The 19,413-nt window shown below is 37.5% G+C and overlaps 1 protein-coding gene across 1 annotated transcript; it reads left to right on the top strand.

The window, feature by feature from the left end:
* Nucleotides 1-708: 708 nt before the first annotated feature.
* Nucleotides 709-1,897, top strand: LOC149847320 (uncharacterized). Its single transcript, XM_089998380.1, has 3 exons — nucleotides 709-1,074; nucleotides 1,218-1,336; nucleotides 1,750-1,897. The coding sequence occupies exons 1-3, from the start codon at nucleotides 709-711 to the stop codon at nucleotides 1,895-1,897; spliced, it is 633 nt and encodes a 210-aa protein (XP_089854506.1).
* The last annotated feature ends 17,516 nt before the right edge of the window (nucleotides 1,898-19,413 follow it).

The raw sequence follows: 19,413 nt of genomic DNA, 5'->3' as shown, positions 1-19,413 counted from the left end.
TTGCATAATATATATTAATATGATAAATACAAAAAGTGACCACAACACTTTCAAATAAAAGAGAAAGTAATATGAAGTTTGAAAAATGATTTGAAAAGCAAGTGAAAAACACATTTATTTATTTATTGTGTTTGAGAGCAGTTTGGGAAAAGCATGCTTGCTAGCCTAAGAAAGCACTTTTTGATAACTATAGAACAAGCCAACTTTAAGCTGATCCACTCTATGGTTAGCGATTCTTGAGCCCATTAAACAGAGAAGCTATGACTCGAACTGGTTCGCGATTCTTGAGCCCATTAAACAGATAAGCTATGACTCGAACCGGTTAATGGCCCAACCGACTCATAGGAATCATGACTGCACCCATGTGAGACCTGTTTTACCAAAAATAAGTTGGTCTTAAAAGGGTTAGGGTTAAACAAGTCATTATGGACTCTGTGGCTGGTCATCCAGCTCAGTCTGTCTCGTGACCACCGTGCAGAAGAATTCTCCCTCTCCCATCATATATTTTGTCCTCATCTCCCCAACTTTACTTTACTATATCTCCATCACCCTCCCTCCCTTAAAGCCCTGCTCTACTAAAACACCAAGTGTTGGCTTTCCCCTTTCACAGAATCAAACATTTTCCACCACCTCTTCACTCTGCTTTCTTTCTTCGTCATCTGCTCACTCATTTTCATACCAAACCAAACTGAAAAAGTGCAGAAGAAGATGCTTTCTGAAACTTCAGTTGGGTCTTTCTTGAGGCAGTTGAGCAGCAGGGACCCTTGGAGCTCATCAAAGAGGTGGAACAGGAAGCACCCACCTGAGAATAACCTCAGCCAGATAGCAGGCCTCAACCTCCATGAGAATGGGATGGTCCTCAGGAAGAGGGTCATGGTGGTTATAGATTCTTCCACACGTGCTAAGCATGCCATGATGTGGGCTCTCACACATGTGACCAACAAGGGGGATCTCCTCACCCTCCTCCAGATCATACCACCAAGCACCCCCAGGGAGGCCCTTGTTACCAGTGCTGATAGAACCTCCCATCTTGCCAATACTCTTGGATCTCTCTGCAAGGCATGCAGGCCAGAGGTGTTCCGCCAAGCCCATCTTCTTTGCTTTGATTTTTTGAAAACATCTTTTGTTAGGGAAATGCACATTGTCAAAACAGGGTTTTTTACAACTTGGGTTGCTCTCTGATTTTCTCATTTTGGCTCTCTGTTTTTGTTGATCAGGTTGAAGTTGAAGCCCTTGTGATCCAAGGCCCCAGAATATCAACTGTCATCAGCCAAGTGAAGAAACTTGAAGCCTCTGTTCTTGTTCTGGGCCAGAAGAAGCCTTCACTTCTCAGCTGGTAGCTTCACTATTTGATCTATTGTGTTTCACTGTTTCTAGTTGCATATCTTTTCCACATTTTCTTGTGTTGGTGTCCCTCTAATTTGTTCCCTTATTTTTGGTTTGTTGATCTCTAAAAGACTGATCCTTACAGATCTGAATCATTCCCCAAGACATAGCTTTCCTAAAGAAACAACTCAGTTCGAAAATATTTTTACCTATTTATCTGCATTACCACCATTGTGAAAAATATTCTCCCCTATTAGTCACTAGCTTTAGTAGCATATTTATTTGTTCTCCTTTTTGGTATGTGGAAACGTGCTCTCTTTAGAAAACAAAAAGATGGTAGTGTTCCATTTGCAGGATCTGCCCCCTTAAGTTCTAAGATCCATTGTATGAATTGATTTTCATCAAGTGGGTTTGTTGTTGCAGCCTGTTCCAGAGCAGCAGTGAGGAATTTGTGGAGCAATGCATCAAGCATGCTGACTGCTTAACGTTGGCTGTTAGGAAGCAGAGCAAGAGCGTTGGAGGGTATCTCATCAGCACCAGATGGCAGAAGAACTTCTGGCTTTTAGCCTGATCCATGTGACCATGATGGGTTTGTCTCTTTGTATTGCTTGGGCTCTGCTGTAAAACACCTTTGTAACTGTAACAATAAAACTATAAATAGCATTAGCATCCGAAGTTTGGCCTTTCTAGCACCCTTTCTGTATAGTTTGATTGATCTCCAAATGGTAGAAGCCAATGAATCATTCAAGTTACACTAAGGTCTATCTGACTATCTCCATCAATCCATTTATGGCTCATCTCCAAAACCATGCCAAGGAATCAGCAATATCCATCAAGAAAAGGAAGAAAGGAAAGAACAAGCACCAGAAAAGAAAAAGCGCCAACTAAAGCTCGCTAGACACTTTTTCTTTGTGATAAACAGGCAGCAATCCCCAAAAAAGAGGCGGACAACCTCTACAGTAATATGTTTTCTCATCTTTCTGAGTTACACACGGGTAACAAAAACTCCCAAACAGCTCACACAGATGCAACAGTTCAGTTAAACTGCCTCACCACAACCTGAGGAAGCCTCTATAAGCCGATTGCAAAATGCAACCAGTCTGTCCATTAATTTCTTATAAAACTATTCTGAACTTTTGGACCAGGATAGCGAGGAAGAGGATCCCTATTTTCGTGCCCTGATGTCATGATCTCTCTATGGGATTTCATTGTTGCATGTTGTTTTCATTTAGGTCTGATCCGATGGATGCGATTTACATTAGTAATGATTAAAAAACATATTTTTTTGGGTTGAAAACCACTATCTAAGGATCAATTTCCTATCAAATTTACCATGTTAAATTCATAGGGTTTAGTGAAAACAACTTCCAACAGAAAATTCACAAAGGGTAAATGGCGTTAAGGCATGAAGATAGAGATGAGTGGATCCCGTATCGGATGGTGAAAGGTCATGTAACAGCCTAAAATTTTGGTGTGCAGCTCATCATTTATAGGACTTGTGGTGTTGTGTTTGTTCCCTTATATACTATTCTTATAAAAAACTACACAAAAAAGGACATGCCATGTCCTTTAAGTCTGTGTCCTCACGTGAAGATATTCTCGGTGCCTGGTTGTTATGCAAGCGTGTGCATTGTATGCATCAAATGTGTAACAGGGGAGGGTAATTGCAAGTTTTTTGTTGATAGGAGAACGGAAAAATCACCACAATTATCATCATGGTCGACTTTATAGACCAATTTCTACATTCCTGTCTATGTAGAGTTAAAACTTCAGTTACTTTTACAATCTTTAGTTACTCATCAATTGCAGAAGAAAGGAATTTTACTTGGCCTTGGTCACCCAATACTAGGACACAATCATAACGAGCAGAGAGATAAATATCACCTTGCATTACTTAACATAGTTTGGGATCGCTGTCTCAACTTCATTGATTTGTCTCCATTCATTCCATACAGCCCACCAGATGATAAGCGCCACCATCGCCAAACCTGGTGCCATCTTTTAGAGTGTTTTAGCTTGGGAGGCGCGAGAACGAATAACATGAAACAGGGTAATTGCAAGTTCTACAGCACTCAAAGCAGAAAGCAGGTTTTGAAAGATTAGCCACTTGGAAAATAAGATATGGTGACACCTAATAAAATAATATTTAAAATATTAAAATAATGACATGATCGTGTCCATGTGTCATATCATCCATGTCATTGTGACAGACTTAACCTTGAAAGCTACTACAGTTGGTAAAAAATGTCAAAATGACTGAATTGAGAATGTGAAAAAAACTGAGCTTTTTATTTGTTCACAAAGATCAGTAATGAAGATGGCTTGAAGATAACCACCAATATTGATTTGCCCTGCGGTTGAGGTCCTCCTGGTAGAGGCCCATTTGCTTCAAAGACATTGAAAAACAGCTTTTCTCAAATCCTTTGAAAAAAATATCTGCAATTTGACGATCTCAACCGACGAATTTTGTGACCCAAGTTCTCTTGAGCAACTTTTTTTCTCACATAATATAAATCTATCTAGATATGTTTGGGCTTGCTATGAAAAACACATTTACTGTCATATGGAGAGCACTTTATATTATCACAATGTAATAGAGGCGGATTTTAAATAGGAACCTCAATGTTTAGCAAGATGTAGGTTATCCAAGTTAATTCAGCACTGGTGGAAGCCATAACTCTGTATTCGGCTTTTGGACTAGATCGGGCAACAGTACTCTGTTTCTTTGCACTCCATGAAACACAGTTTGCACGGAGAAAACTGCAAAGACCGGTGGTGGATCGCCTTGCATCCAGACATTCTGCCACATTAGAGAAGGCACAAAGATCCAAAGTACTTTTAGATAATATCTGAAGACCAAAATCAAAACTACGTTTTGCATGTCACAACGGCTTGAAAATGATCTTCAATGGGGGTACATAAACTGACTAATGTAGCTCACACAAAGTCAATTATGGTGGGGGTGACCAACCCGCCAACCCGCCAACCCGCCAACCCGACCCGTCAACCCGTCAACCCGACCCGTCAACCTGACCCGCGAGCCTGAGAACCCGTTTACCCGACCCAACCCATTTATTAAATGGGTTGGCGGGTCGTGTCGGGTTACCTGTTTATTAAACTGGTCGGGTTCGTGTTTGCCACAGCCGACCCGTTTAATAAACGGGTCGGGTTCGGGTTGAGGTATGCTGACCCGCCAACCCGTCGGGTCGACCCGCCAACCCGACACGATTGCCACCCCTAGTCAACACCATGTCATCAACATGGTAAAATAATGGTTCCCTATTGACAATGATAAATGAATATTAGATGTATTGTCCATGCTGTATTGAAAACCAAAGTCAAGAAGAAAAATGCTCTCGGGGGTCAAACCAGGCTCGGGAAGCATGTTTGAGTTTGTAAAGGGCTCTCTTGAGCTTGTAAACATAATCAGGAAAAACATGCCTTGGATCGTGCTTTTCTGATGTAAAAAAGTGATATTTTTTTATAAAAATTTGGCACATTATGAACCATTTATTTTTGGACCCCTTAAAAAACCTAATTACTTGTAATAATCACATGATTCAAAGCAAGTTTCTTACTAAAAAAACCATGTAGATCACATCAGTAACATTTGATCTACAAAAAATTAGAAACTTTTGAATAAAAAAATAATTTCTACTTATTAGTTTCATACCTTCATTGGTAGCCAATATTTACCATATATATATATATATATATATATATATATATATATATATACCCTATTGCTCATCCGTAAAGAACCCATAGGTGAAGTTGTTTTAAATTTGCCACATGAATGCAATCAACATGATCAAAATAGTAGGAATTGACACTTGGATCATAGTTTTTTGATGTAAAACATGTTTTTTTGAGGTTTGAAAATTTGGTACATTGTAAGCCGTTGATTTTTTTAACCATCTTAAAATATGACATACAAAAGAAAAACATGATCTAAAGGTCAATTTATACTAAACTTAATACATAGATCACATTTGAAGGGTCAGATGTAGAGAAAAAAATGGAAAAAAATAAAAATATTATATTTTTTAACTAAAAAAATCCTTACCCACGAGGATAGTAAACATTACCTATATATATATATATATATATATATATACAAGAGTATCTTCAAACAGTGTTAAAGGGCAAATGCTCAATGAACACTGTTGTGCTGCTGATCATATGAATGATTAGCAACACAAAAAATTTTACTCTGAAAAAGGTCTTTAGTGGTGGTCAGCAACCTCTCAGCTTGGTTAATGGTGAATCAACAATGGTTTGGATATGAACAGGTGAACTATAGATGCTTATGTTACATTTCACTGTTATTTGGTTTCTAAAGCTTTTTTATGGATATTTAACAAAGGAAAATCCCAACTTAAGTGGTGGGGCCTGGGAGAGATTGTCACCTATCATATGGCAGTATGATCCACTCCCAAGCAGTTAAAACCCCTCAACTTCCCCCTTGCAAGGGAGGTCCAGGTGCAATATAACTGCACTCTTTTAGTGTGCTGCTGCACCTGATGTCTCTCCATCTTTGCTTGGGCACCACAGCTGACAGGCTGTATCCAAAGGATGGAGGATGATCAGGTACAGCAGCACACTAAAAGTGTGCAATCACATTGCACCAAATCCTCACTCCTTGCATGGAGCCTGCTACTTCAGTCTTAAGGCAAGGGACATACACTTAGGTATCGAACTCCTGACATCCTTCAGCCTGTGTGCCTTAAGGCCGACCCATAGTGACAAAAGTTAAAACCACATTTTTTGGCAGTCAAAATGTCTCGAGATTTTGATTTTTTTTTTTTAAATCTCATGTTTTTGGTAAAATCTGGGCAATACAAAATAAATTTTAAAAATAAAAATATTTTTATAAGAAAATATAAAAAAGAATTTAAAAATAAAAACCACAGTTTTTTCACGATAAAAAGCCGTTAAGAACATAAATATCACATTTAAATCACAATATTTATGTTTTGCGAAAAAAATCATAATATTATGAATATATCGCAAGAAATTTCTGTTTTTAACTTTCAGGTAATTTCTTGCGAGCTTTTCATAAATCTCGCAATATTTGTCACTATGGGCCGACCTACCTAGTCAGGTGCATGGAGTCCTTAGGAGAACTTTTTGAGCATTTAGCTTAATATTTTTATTCATCTAAAAGGTATGGGAACAAAACATAATTTATGCCAATTTCGGTGCCCTCCTTACTAAATCCTTCATGTGAAAGTTTGATCGCACCAGTAGTAGTACTAGTGGAAATATTTTGTTATTTTCCTGCACTATCCGTTGACAAAGAAATAGAGAATTACATATGTCAAAGCAAATATTTTTTAAGATTTTAAGAGAGTTCTTTTTAGATGAAAATCTTAGTCAAATTTTTGGGAAAAGAAACAATTTAAAAACAAAGAAATAGCTGTGGATAATTTCATACCACAAATCTAGAAATTTGTTGAAGTACTCCATATTGTAACATTTGAGATATTGATGCTATGTATGTTGCAAAAAATATTTCATTAATGATTCTTCTAAAAAAAACAAAATTAGTTAATGAAGAAAACACTCCATGAAACCTAAAATACTTTGCTTAATTTGTTAGATTTCAATAGCCATGATTGAATATAGTCTTCTGCTCATCCCTAGAGAACATATTACTAAAGCATCAGACTTATTTATATTGATTTGCTGAAAAATGACAACTCAAACAACATTTTTTTATGTGCAAGGGTTGGTAAATTTTCCATTAGTTTTATGTGAAAATATATCCAAAAAAAGTGCAGGTTTAAAGATGCTTCAAGTTTTGAAAATATATCTATTAAATGATTAAATTTGCTTATTTGTTGAAGACTAATCTTAGAAATTAATGTGTAAGAATGATAGTCTATGTGGCCATAAACCGCATAGATCGGTCTCATCCACGAACAAGGGCTCGTTCGTGGATGAACCTGGACCCTTTTCTAAACCGTTTTTCAAAAAACATCCTTATCAAAATCCTTGGTCCACTGAGATCCTCTCCTAGCCGGCATAATTGCTGGCTAAGCCTGAGGCAATCCAAGAGAGAAAGCAGCCTATAAAGAGGTGTGCTCGGCATACAAAAAAAAAGGGAAAGACTTGAAATTGAAGCTCTCTTGAAGCAAATCTCAGAAAAGCCTTCCATCTTTTCTTTTTCTTCTTCCGCTGTGGTTTCCTCTTTGCTGATCTTGCAGACTGCGATTGAGAGATTCCTCCTTCATCAAGGACCAACAGTAGTATCAGAGCCAGGCTAGGTCCCAAATCACAACCTGCGACCTGAAGCAGTCGATCTTTCCTCCAGTTCCCGCACATCAGTGTCTGCAAAACCAGGTAAGATTTTTTTCTTTTGTTTTAAAATGAATTTTTTTTAAAGGTTTATGTGTGCGAAATAGCACACCAAAGCTTATCTGAAAACTACTCAAGTCCTTGTTAGGACCTCGACATACAGAGGTCATTCTTTGCAAATAAGCCTATATATGTTTCATTTGAAATTCGAAAACTAGCATGTCAATATATACATACTTACCTGCAAACTTAGTTGAATGTTAGACATAAAATATATATACATATATATTCTGTCGGCAGGATATATTCAGGTTGACGCTGTTTTTTCAGCGTCACCTTGAAATCCTGCCCTTTTCTGTTCCTCTCTCTGAACTATCGATTGGAAGACAACCACTAGCGTATTTGTCAATACACCACCACCTAAGACCGACTGGAAGACAACCACAGGCATAGTGAGCTTTAACCCAAAACTAGAGAGCTCATTAAAAAGAAAAAAATAATAAATCACAACACAGAGAAACCCAAACAGACGGGAAACAAAGTTTTTACCGAAGGCATCTAGGGTTGGGGCTCAGAAACTAGTAGCCTGCAACCGGATCTACAAACCCAAACCTCCTTAAGCCGGAGTGTCGCCGAAAAAATCTCTGGCAGACCTGTACCTCTGAGAAACCGAGAGAGGAAAGAAAGAAAAACATCAAAACGCTCAGAAACTAGTAGCCTGTAACCGAATCTACAAACCCAAGCCACCAGTAAACTGGAGTGTCGCCGGGATTGATCGAAAAGACCACCGACGGCACTACCGCCCTGAAGTCGGTCGAGAGAGAAGAGAGAACCAACAAAAGAAAACTAAAAAAAAACTCGAAAAGTTTTTTTTTTAAACCTGGATCTAAAGAAAAAATTGTTTCACCCTGAAACTTTTGGATATTTAAAAAAAAAAAGGTTAAAGTTTAAAATTTATTTTAATTTTTTTTCTTTCAAAATTTACTTCTGAGTACCCAGTTTTTTTGAAATTCTCAGAAAGAGGTTTATCTAATGAAATAAAATAAAAATATTATATATAATATAAAAACAAATATATATATATATATAAAGGGGCATTTTTCTTAAGAGAGTGTATTCTTCTAAGGTCTTGAAGTTGTGAATTAATTCCTTAATTTTTTTGTCTTTTGTCTGAATTTGCTGAACTTGTCAAAATCAATAGTCTTAATAAAATGGCTAGTCGAGTGTGCACTTCTAAACTAGCCAAAACAGACAAATTGAGTGGAACAAACTTTGCCATCTGAAAAAGGCGTATCCTTAGCTCTTACCTTAGAAGGTCTAGAGTACGTCCTAAATGCCCCTGTATTTAAGCCTGAAGAACCCCCAACTAAGGACGAAAAATGACAAATATGACAAGTTTTTGAAGGATGACTTAATGGATAGGACAATCATGCTTACCTACATGGATGACGACCTAATTATGGTGTTTGAAGATTACACCTTAGCAAAAGATATGATGGAAGCAATTGCTGCAAAATATGACACAATATCTGAGGTTCACATCTCACTACTGTTAGAGCAATATAACTCGTATAAAATGAAAGAAAATGAGAGTGTAGTGGACCATGTCAATAGGATGTTAGACATGGCAAAAGACCTAGCCATAGCTGGGAATGTTATTCCAGACTGTATGCAAGTATCCACTATCCTGAACAGCCTACCACCTTCCTGGAAGATGGTAACTACTGCCCTTAGGTTAAACTCCAAAAATCTTAACCTAATCGAGTTGCCCTTGCAGTTAGCTATAGAACAAAAACATATGAACAAAGAGAAAAAATCTGAGTTGTTGATTGCTCAAGAGACGCCCACTAGCAGTCGAGTATTTTTTAAAACCAATAACTTTAAAATAAAAGGTAATGGCAAGTTCAACAAAGGGCAGGGCTTAGGTTTTTGCAAACCACAAAGGAACAACGGCTCCCAAGTCAAGTGCTTTAAGTGTGACAAATTGGGTCACATCCAGAGAAACTGCAGAACCAAGATTTCAAACAACAAGACTTATGAGAATAATCGATACAACAATGACAATCATAAGAAAAATGACAACAAAGAGGTTGTTTGTGTTGTGTCAAAAATGCCACTTTACGAATAAGGAGCTTTCAGAGTGGTGGGTAGCTAGACTCAGAAGCTACTCGTCACATAGCCAAGACTACCGATGGGGTTGTGGATCTAAAAGAGCTGAAACCTGGTGAACATAAAGTCTATATGGGAAACAACTCCTATTGCGATGTGCTAGGAATTGGATCCTATAGATTGAACATTGGTGGAACAAGTGTCTTGTTTAATGATGTTTTGTATGTACCTTCTATGAGAAGGAATCTAGTGTCTGTACCAGCCCTCACTGGAAAAGGGTTTGAGGTCAGGTTTGTCCCTAGCAAAGTCATTGTGGGTAAACATGGTAGAGTTTTGTTTGAGGGCATGTAAAAGAACACAACATGTTCAAATTATATGACAATAAAGAAACTTTTTCTGTCTATATTGATTGTGCCTTTAGTGTTGATATAAATACATGACATAAAAGATTAGGTCACATAAGTATTAAAAAGATAAAGAAAATGGCCCAACAAGGCATTATTTTTGCTTTTAATGAGTCTCACTTTAAAAAATGTGAGTCTTGTATATATGGAAAGATGGCAAAAAAACTCTTTTCATCAAATGTTGTGCGAGCTAATGAACTATTAGAAATAATTCATACAGACATTTATGGACCATTCAGGGTCTAAACTCACAGTGGTATGTTATATTATATAACATTCATTGATGATTTCTTGAGGTATGGATATTTGTATCTTATCAGACAAAAATTTGAAGTACTCAAGAAATTCAAAATATATAAAAGTGAAGTTAAAAGACAACTTGGAAGAAACATAAAGAAAATAAGCTCAGATAGAGGCGGTGAATACACCTCTAATGAATTCTGTTCTGTAAAGATCTTGGCATTGTCAGGCAAAGAACCATGCCAAGAACACCTCAATAAAATGGTGTTGCAGAAAGATGTAACAGAACACTCTTGAACATGGTCAGATCCATGTTGGCAGGTACACAGTTACCCAAAGTATTTTGGGGAGAAGTTGTGAGTACAACTATGTATACAATGAACCGTGTGCCCTGCAAAGTTGTCCCAAACACACCTTACGAAAGGTGGACTGGTATGAGACCAGACTTAGCCCATCTTAAAAGATGAGGATCTGTAGCACATGCTAAGATTCTAGATGCTACTATGGATAAACTGGACAATAGATCTGCTAGATACATTTTTATTAGTCATCCTAAAAGATCAAAAGGCTATAAGTTATATCATCAAAGGTTGAAACTGATTGAGAGTAGAGATGTAGAGTTCCTTGAAAAACTAAATAATGAATCTAATGATCAAGGTGATGACTTGTTTGATTTACTAGATGATGATGAGTAGTTAGGCAATGAACCAACTGCAGAACAGTTTGGTAATAAACCAACTTTGGCACATTCAGGCAATGAATCTACTGATTCTGATCCCTCTACTTCTCAAAGATTGAGTGGTCATAAAGGTCTAGAGCTCCTCCATCCTATTTAGATGATTATTATGTATATTTCTCTGAAAAGCTATGCTACTTAGTGGACCTGGATGAAATTACCGATAGCTTGTCATATTCAGATACAATAAAATTACATGAAGCATCAAAATGAAAGAAAGTTATGGATGAGAAAATAGAATCTATTAAAAAGAATAAGGTCTGGGAATTGACCGATCTTCTTGAAGGGAGAAAACATGTTGGATGCAACTGCGTTCTAAAGAAAAAATATAAATCTGATGGAACCATGGAAAAATTTAAGGCTAGACTGGTGGCTAAAGGTTTCTCCCAAAAAGCGAGAATTGATTACACTGAAACCTATTCACCAGTGACCAAGTTTGTATCTGTAAGGATACTTTTGTTCATAGCGGCTTTTTTCGATCTTGATGTATGGCAGATAGATGTAAAAACTGCCTTCTTGAATGGTGACTTAAAAGAAACCATTTATATGGTTCAGCTAGAGGATTATGTCACAGATAGCAACAAAGTATACAAGTTGAAGAAATCCTTGTACGGACTTAAATAGTCACCAAGACAGTGATATTTGGATTTTCATAATGCAATAACAAAGATTAGGTATATAGCCAATCAGTTAGATCACTGTGTCTATGTTTGGAAAAGTGGGAGTCACTTTTGCATTCTGTCGTTATACTTAGATGATATATTATTAATCGGGAATAATAATGAAATGATAGCCAATTCAAAAATCTAGTTGTATACTAACTTTGAAATGAAAGATATGGGTGAAGCTTCAAATATTCTAGGCATTAAAATTATTCGAGACAGAAAATTAAGAATTCTCAGCTTGAATCAAGAAAGATACATTGACTATATCTTAAAGAAATATAGGATGCATGACTCAAAACCCATTGGTACTCCTGTTGCTAAAGGAGTAAATCTGAGTAAAAGTGACTGCCTATCTTAAGGCCAACAAAACTGGATGTGCCATATGCTCAAGTTGTTGGAAGCTTAATGTATCTTATGTTGTATACAAGACCGGATATAAGCTTTGTTGTTGGTCTTGTAAGTAGATACCAAAGTAATCCCGGTTGGCCTAACTGAAAATCAGTAAAAAGAATATTCTGATACTTAAAAGGTTACAAAGGCTTACAACTAAGTTTTCAAGCTGACAACCTTGATTTAATGAGATATTTTGATGCTGACTTTGTTGGATGCAAAGATGACAGTAAATCAACCTCTAGCTACATCTTCCTCTTTGGAGGAGGAGCTGTTGCATGGTCCTGTAAGAAACAGAGCTGTGTGGCTCAGCATACTCAAGTGGCTGAGTATATCGCGTGTAATGCAACCACGATATTTGCAGTCTGGATCAGTAGGTTCATAAATGATTTAAAACTAAATCTAGAAGTTGAACCTATGCAACTATTTTGTGACAATCAGGCTGTCATTTCCCGAATGAAAAGTGGAGCTGATAGCTAAAAAAGCAAGCATATGATGGTAAAATACCATTACATACATGACATGATTGAGCGAAATGAGATAATTGTTGATTATATACCAGCATCAAACATGATAGCTGATCCTCTTACAAAAGAAATCCCTAAGGATCTATTTTCAAAACATGTTACTCATATGGGTTTAAGATATTTATGATTACGATGAAAATCCTTAAAAAGGAAAAACCGTAATCTCCAAAAGAAAACCCACAAAAGTGGGAGCAAGCCCAGCAGATTTATGGCCAAGTGGGAGTTGATAGTCTATGTGGCCATAAACCACATAGATCGGTCTCATCCACGAACAAGGGCCCATTCGTGGATGAACCTGGACCCTTTTCTAAACCGTTTTTCAAAAAACATCCTTATCAAAATCCTTGGTCCACCGAGATCCTCTCCCAGCTAGCGCAACTGCTCGTCGAGTTTGAGGGAATCTAAGAGAGAAAATAAAGAGGCGTGCTCGGCATACAAAAAAAAAAGAGAAAGACTTGAAATTGAAGCTCTCTTGAAGCAAACCTCAGAAAAGCCTTCCATCTTTTCTTTTTCTTCTTCCACTGTGGTTTCCTCTTTGCTGATCTTGCATGCTGTGATTGAGAGATTTTTCCTTCATCAAGGACCAACAAAGAATGCACTCCTAATTAAAGGATGTCAATGGATTGGGTATGACTTGATCCTGACCTATATCAAGTCCTATAGGGTCAATGTTTGGTTACAAAGAAAGGGTCTGATTAACTATCCAAGTCAGACCCATGAGGTTCATTTATTAAATGGGTCAGGTATGGTTTATGAAATTTTATATCAAACCTGGTTCGACCCCAGTTCTAACTAAGATCCACAATTTTTCAATGTAAAAAAACTCAAGCCCTTGTTTGTTTCATGCAATTCACTTACATGGGAGAACACTGAGTTAGCAACCTTGTATAATCCTTTCTCAAACAAACATCAAATCATCATGATAGTAAAGTACCATTTTGGAACAAGTGCACCCTTTTCATGACCTATCACTTTTTATACATAAATCCATTTGTATCTCCACATGGATTGAGTTGGTAATACTTTTTAGAAATCAATTCCCATTCCAATGTAAAGCCTTTCATTTACATGAGAATGAAACAAGCAAGGGCTAAAATATACTATTTAACCCGGAATGGACTCGAGTCTGCTTTATGTAACAGTTATCAAATTTGGATATGGGTTTTCTTATAAAGAATCTAGGCAGACCTGTATCCAGATCCAATAACCGCATCACTTAGTCAGATCCGGGTTCAAACCACCCATTTGAGCGGGGGTCCAAATTGTTGACACCCTTAACTCGGATGCACACACACATCCACGCCCATGTATATATACATGTAATTTTTGCTAGCTTAGAGGCACTCATAGAAGCCAAAACTAATTAAACCTTGAGACATTGTTTATTCCAAGCAACTCATAATTTGGCTTGTCACAAACTCATTCATGATTGGTTTGTATAGCTGGCGAGCCGAACCATGAGCAACATGTTTAGCTTAAACGAGTCGAGTCCAGACACAAGGTACTTGGCTCAACTCGACTCGGGAGAGCTCGTATAGATAAAAAAGTAAATTTTTATATATAATATATATTTTTAGTGCAATTTATAAATAAAAAATGCAGACAATATGTATATAAAGGTAAAGATGTATGAAAAATATATACATATGAATTATTAAATGTAATATATAAAAATTGTGCATATTCTATATATAAAGAACATTGAATGATTTTACATGAGCCAACTCGTGTTTGGCTTGTCTCATTCTGGGCTTGAGCCTCGGCTAAACACAAACATGAGTTGAGTCACCAACATGATCTACTAGTAAATGAGCCTAGCTCGAATATTCCCTGTTCGGTTCGTTCATCTCATTTTCCTAATCTTTATGGCCTATGTCAGCATTTTTATGTGTTATAGTTAGATTGAGCGAGATTTTTTTTGAATTTATAACCTGAGGAAACCGCACCCAGCATGAAGACCTGGTCGCGCTGGCTCAACCTGCCATACCTACAGTCATTGTGCCGGTTGCGTAAAACTCTGAGGCTAAAACCACTGACCTGGGAACTATGCTACGCATTGGCTTGTGCAGAGGGGCAACGTCCATGAGAATCATTGACTGCCCGTCTAACAGCCAAAACCCCACCGCACTAAGCCAACCCCCCTTGGGGCTGGATTGAGGGAGATTGCAAGCTTATTTTCCCACATTCTGTATCTTGTTCAACTTACATTGTTAGTTTGTTACAAGTTACATATGAACTGGTTCCTCCTAACTCTTTTGATTGTGGACAACATAAACGAAAACTGGCCATTCGATCTATGCAGATCGGATGGCCTGGCTTGCATTTCGCAAAATGCAAAACCCAATCCAAAGGCTTCTCAGGCACTATATCTAGATGAATTTTAACATCCCTATTATGTTAAAATTAACATAATCTAATTTGATTTATTAAAAAACAATTAAAATATCAATATAGATCCTGAACATGCTTAGCTTCAGCCTGCCGATCTCAACAATACCACCCCCTTAGACCTCATTGTACAAGATGTTTTGATCAAATCTAACCCTGGATGTGGTCTGCATAGTCCTATTAGTGAAAATTCACTGTTTGAATCACCAGAATTTGACCCGTGCATAGGATTTTCTGGTGCTTTAAAAATCAATGGCCATCAAAATACTAAAATCTTTTGTTATTTAAAAAATCATATTTTTCATTAAAGAAACATAATCCATGATTTCAATGGTTGATTCCTATTAAATCAAGTATTTTGAATCCATTTACAGGGTCAGATTTGATCGAAACAACTTGCAACAATGAGATCCTAATGATACTATGATGAAGGGGCATCATTTACACGACGATTGAAACCCATTTGTGCCCTCACTCTTTCCCTCATTTGAATCTAAGTCTTTTTTATTTGAATTGGTGTGTTTAAATGTTTATGTGGTATTGATGGACTTTTTGCCTGTGACTCGCTTAGAGTTCGCTAACTTGGTATTTTCAAACTATTTCGTTGCATTACTTTTTTAAACTTTGAAGAAGGTTTAAACTACAAAAGTTTCAATTTTTTTTTTAAATATTTCAAGTTAGGATTTTGGGGCATTATAGGTGTAGCCCCAAATGTCTGCATACACTCTGACTTCTAATTTAATTTTTGACTTTTCTTCTTGAGGATTTCTGCATCCTTCTTCACCTTGGGTCAATTGATCTAAACATTCCTGGAGCTATTCTTCTCAGGTCTCTTTCGAGGGATTTTGCCAGAATTCTTCTTGGATTATCTTGGGCGGTCAAGTACCCGACCCATATCAAGTCAGGCTTAGGCTGCAAAACGCAGCTCAGGCCTGGCTCTAGCCTGATTGAATAATCAGGCCCAATTCGGGCTAGGTCCATGTATGAAATATATGAGGCCCGACAGCGCCAGTCCGAGCCTGATTATAACTGACTCGTGCCAGGCTCAGAGCATGATGTGGGTCAGGCCCTAATCAGACCGACCTTTGTCACTTGTCAGAGCATCACTGTGTCAGTAAGTAGTTAGGTCCAACAACCCAACTTCATAGATGCTAAGATGCACAATGGCAGATGCAGGGACAAACATAATTCTGTAGTTTGTGTTTTTCCTTATCTCATGAATACACCTATCATTTTGTTATATCTCATAACTATTATAGTGGAGAGAGAGAGAGAGAGAGAGAGAGAGAGAGATCAACATTACCACTCATGAAGATTAACAAAATGTTGAACCCATGAACCAAACACTATAGAGAACAAAACAAAAAATAGCTAAAGAAAAAGAAAAAGAAACTACAGACAGATAACAACCGACAACAAAGCCAAGCTCAACCAGGATCCATTAGATTAGAAGAAACCACCGATGAGTGAATGTTGTTAAGAGGGAATGAGAGGTCTCTAAGATGCATACGTAGAATCACATATACATCAACCAAGATTTTATGGACAAGATTATTAAGGACGACCGAAATTTGATGGAAAGTAGCATCATTACGTGCCATCCAAACAAACCACCAAGTAGTAAGCAACCACGTCTTCCAGATTAGTCTCCACCGCTTGCAATGTCTAATTCCAATAGGGCCCAGGAGCAGATCGAGCGCAAAAAACTCCTCTTTGACAATTATGTCTGAAGATCTCCACGTCTTATTAAATACGGCCACAAAAATTGGGCAGGACCAAAATAAATGAGAAGTAGTTTCTTCAGCAGCTTGACAAAGCAAACACCAGCTAGAAAACTGAAAGCCCAACTTCTTTAAATAACTGTGAGTCTGAATCCTATCATGCAAAATTAACCAACCCAAGACCCGAGATCTTGGAGAAGAGCCCTTAGCCCATAACACACACTCAGGGAACCAATCTGCCCCCGGGGGGAGCAACGATCTATACACTTTGTGGGTGAGGAACGCACCATTTGGCGTAATCGCCCATTGAGAGAGAGATTCTTTTTCCTATGGTTAACTACAACTACTTGTTCTTACATTGTGGATGTACTGAACCGAGCCTAGAAATGTGCAACAATGACATTCCATTTTCAAATTCTGCACAGTCGAGTATCATGTGAATGCGTGATATCAATTCGGAACCTAATATTAATCCAATCTACCACCCCAAATAATGCCATTGAAGGAAAATTGAACACCTTTCCAGCACAAAGAAATGCATTACTGTATGCATATCAATTCTCCTACTCATACTTTCTCTAGTCAACCATAATTGTTAAGCAACTTCTTTTGTATATGTACTTATTGACATTCAAATTTTTGAGCCCTATAACTATTTCATATGATGCTGATGCATGATTGAAATTTATGAAGGTCTTTTAGTTGACTCTTTTGTTGGTCTGCTATCACCTGCATGCACTTGATGCATCCTCCGATTGAATAAAAGTTTTGAATGTTCTCCTTTTTCACTACCTACAAATAGGGGTGTCAACGGGTTGGGTTTACCCGGACTTGGACCGTACGAGACCCTATAGGCTCTGGCGGGTATGATGATTAATAATAAGACTCAATTAAGACCCGAGTCCAGACCCCAAGGTTCGATTAATACATGGATCCTGGTATAGTTTGTGAAATTTTATACAAGACACGGGCCTGACCTGAGTTCTGACTAAGACTCACAAATTTTCAATGTAAAAATGATAAAAAATATTATTTTATCGGGTATGGCCCGGGTCTGTTTCATGTAGTTCTTATCGGGTCTGGGTATGGTTTCTCTTATGGTGGGTCCGATTAGACCCGGGTCTGGACCTGTTTCCATACACGAAAATGGGGGGGGCAGGTCTGGTTCCACCCGTCTCTGAACCAAACCCGACACGTTGACGGCCCTACCTACAAACAGTCTTCCTTGGAGCACCATTCAAAGAAGCAATACAATTTGCTTCTCTACAATATTTGTCAAAAGATTAGAAATCCTTATATTTTTGATATGCTATATATTTGCTTCAATCAATTGTACCTACAATCCAGTTGGGATCCCAAAATGCAAGTGATTGACTCAATCTGACCTCGTAAATGTATTCAGTACCGTCAATTTAATGTGAATTATCATGTTTTTCAATGAAAAATAGGTTTTTGAGTTGAGAAAAAGAAATCAGTCCCTTTATAACCATCAATTTGCCAATCAGGATCAAAGATGACTGACTAGTGGCGTCAAGCCCACTAGGATTGCTTATCAATAGAAAAGGAAATCACTCTCTTGAAACGCTCGTACAAACTTGACAACTTCAGCATACAAGGACTCGAGCGAAGACCAGTACATAGAACATATCACTATAAGTCTCCGGAGGGTTCATCCCCATGGTAAGAAACACGTCCCAGTTTCGTACCTCCAATTACCCGACTAGACTCCACTCCTTACCCCATACCCAAACGTACCCGAGCCTCTTTTGTATCTAGATTTATGTGTCTTATGAGCCTCTTTCCTTCTCTTTTCATGCAGTTTTAAGAATTGCATGACCAAGAAAACATGGACATAGGTTGGATTTGGTGATCCAAAAGTCAGTTCCCACTAGAAAAAATGTAGATCACATCTATTATAATGTTAGATGTGATAACAAAAAAAACCGAGTTTGATAAATCGATTGTAAATACAATCAATTCTATGAAGATCGGTGTGATCTACATGCTTAATTTTATATGATCACATCTATATGATCAGATTTTAGTGGGTCGAGTACTTATTGGATTGACTTATCACAATCTAAATATATAATTGTTTTTGAAAAAATAATCAGCAACAAGTGTATGGTGTATTAGTTAGTGTTGTAGATTTTGTTAGGGAGGTATTATTGTAACACCCCAAAATTTCAAACTTTTGAACCTTTCAGGAAACAGGCAAGAAACTAAAAAAAATCTCTTTCCCTTAGAGTTTGTTTATGAAATCAGCAGAAGACTATTCTTTTGTTAAATTTAGAAAGACAAGCTGACAACTTTAGGCACGCTAGTTAAAAGAACCAAAACTCATAATCCATGCTACTTGCAAAACACTTGGAAAAGCCATTTTCATTAAAAGAAGTTTCTAAATAGTACAAAATTCGGATATCCCAAGGAAAATCCGTTACAAAACCAACAAACATCCAGAACGCGAGCTAAGAGCAAGAAAAAGAAAGTCTTGAAGTCATCTTGCCATCGCGCCATCGCCCGTGGTGTACCTAATCATCACCTGTATCTATAGAATGGGTTAGTTTCACGAAAAACTAGTAGATGCACAAGAGAGACTACAAAAAA

The sequence above is a fragment of the Nuphar pumila genome, chromosome 2 (genome assembly GCF_984573655.1).
Source record: "Nuphar pumila chromosome 2, dmNupPumi1.hap1.1, whole genome shotgun sequence".
NCBI classification, from domain to species: Eukaryota; Viridiplantae; Streptophyta; class Magnoliopsida; order Nymphaeales; family Nymphaeaceae; genus Nuphar; species Nuphar pumila.
The sequence above is the reverse complement of the archived record's forward strand: the minus strand, read 5'-3'. Positions and strand labels throughout refer to the sequence as shown.

Excerpts from the sequence above, each read along its gene's own strand:
- LOC149847320 (XM_089998380.1), top strand. The coding sequence starts at position 709 with ATGCTTTCTGAAACTTCAGTTGGGTCTTTCTTGAGGCAGTTGAGCAGC. Across the intron at positions 1,075-1,217 it reads GCAAGGCATGCAGGCCAGAG|GTTGAAGTTGAAGCCCTTGT; the intron begins GTGTTCCGCCAA and ends TTTGTTGATCAG. Across the intron at positions 1,337-1,749 it reads AAGCCTTCACTTCTCAGCTG|CCTGTTCCAGAGCAGCAGTG; the intron begins GTAGCTTCACTA and ends TTGTTGTTGCAG.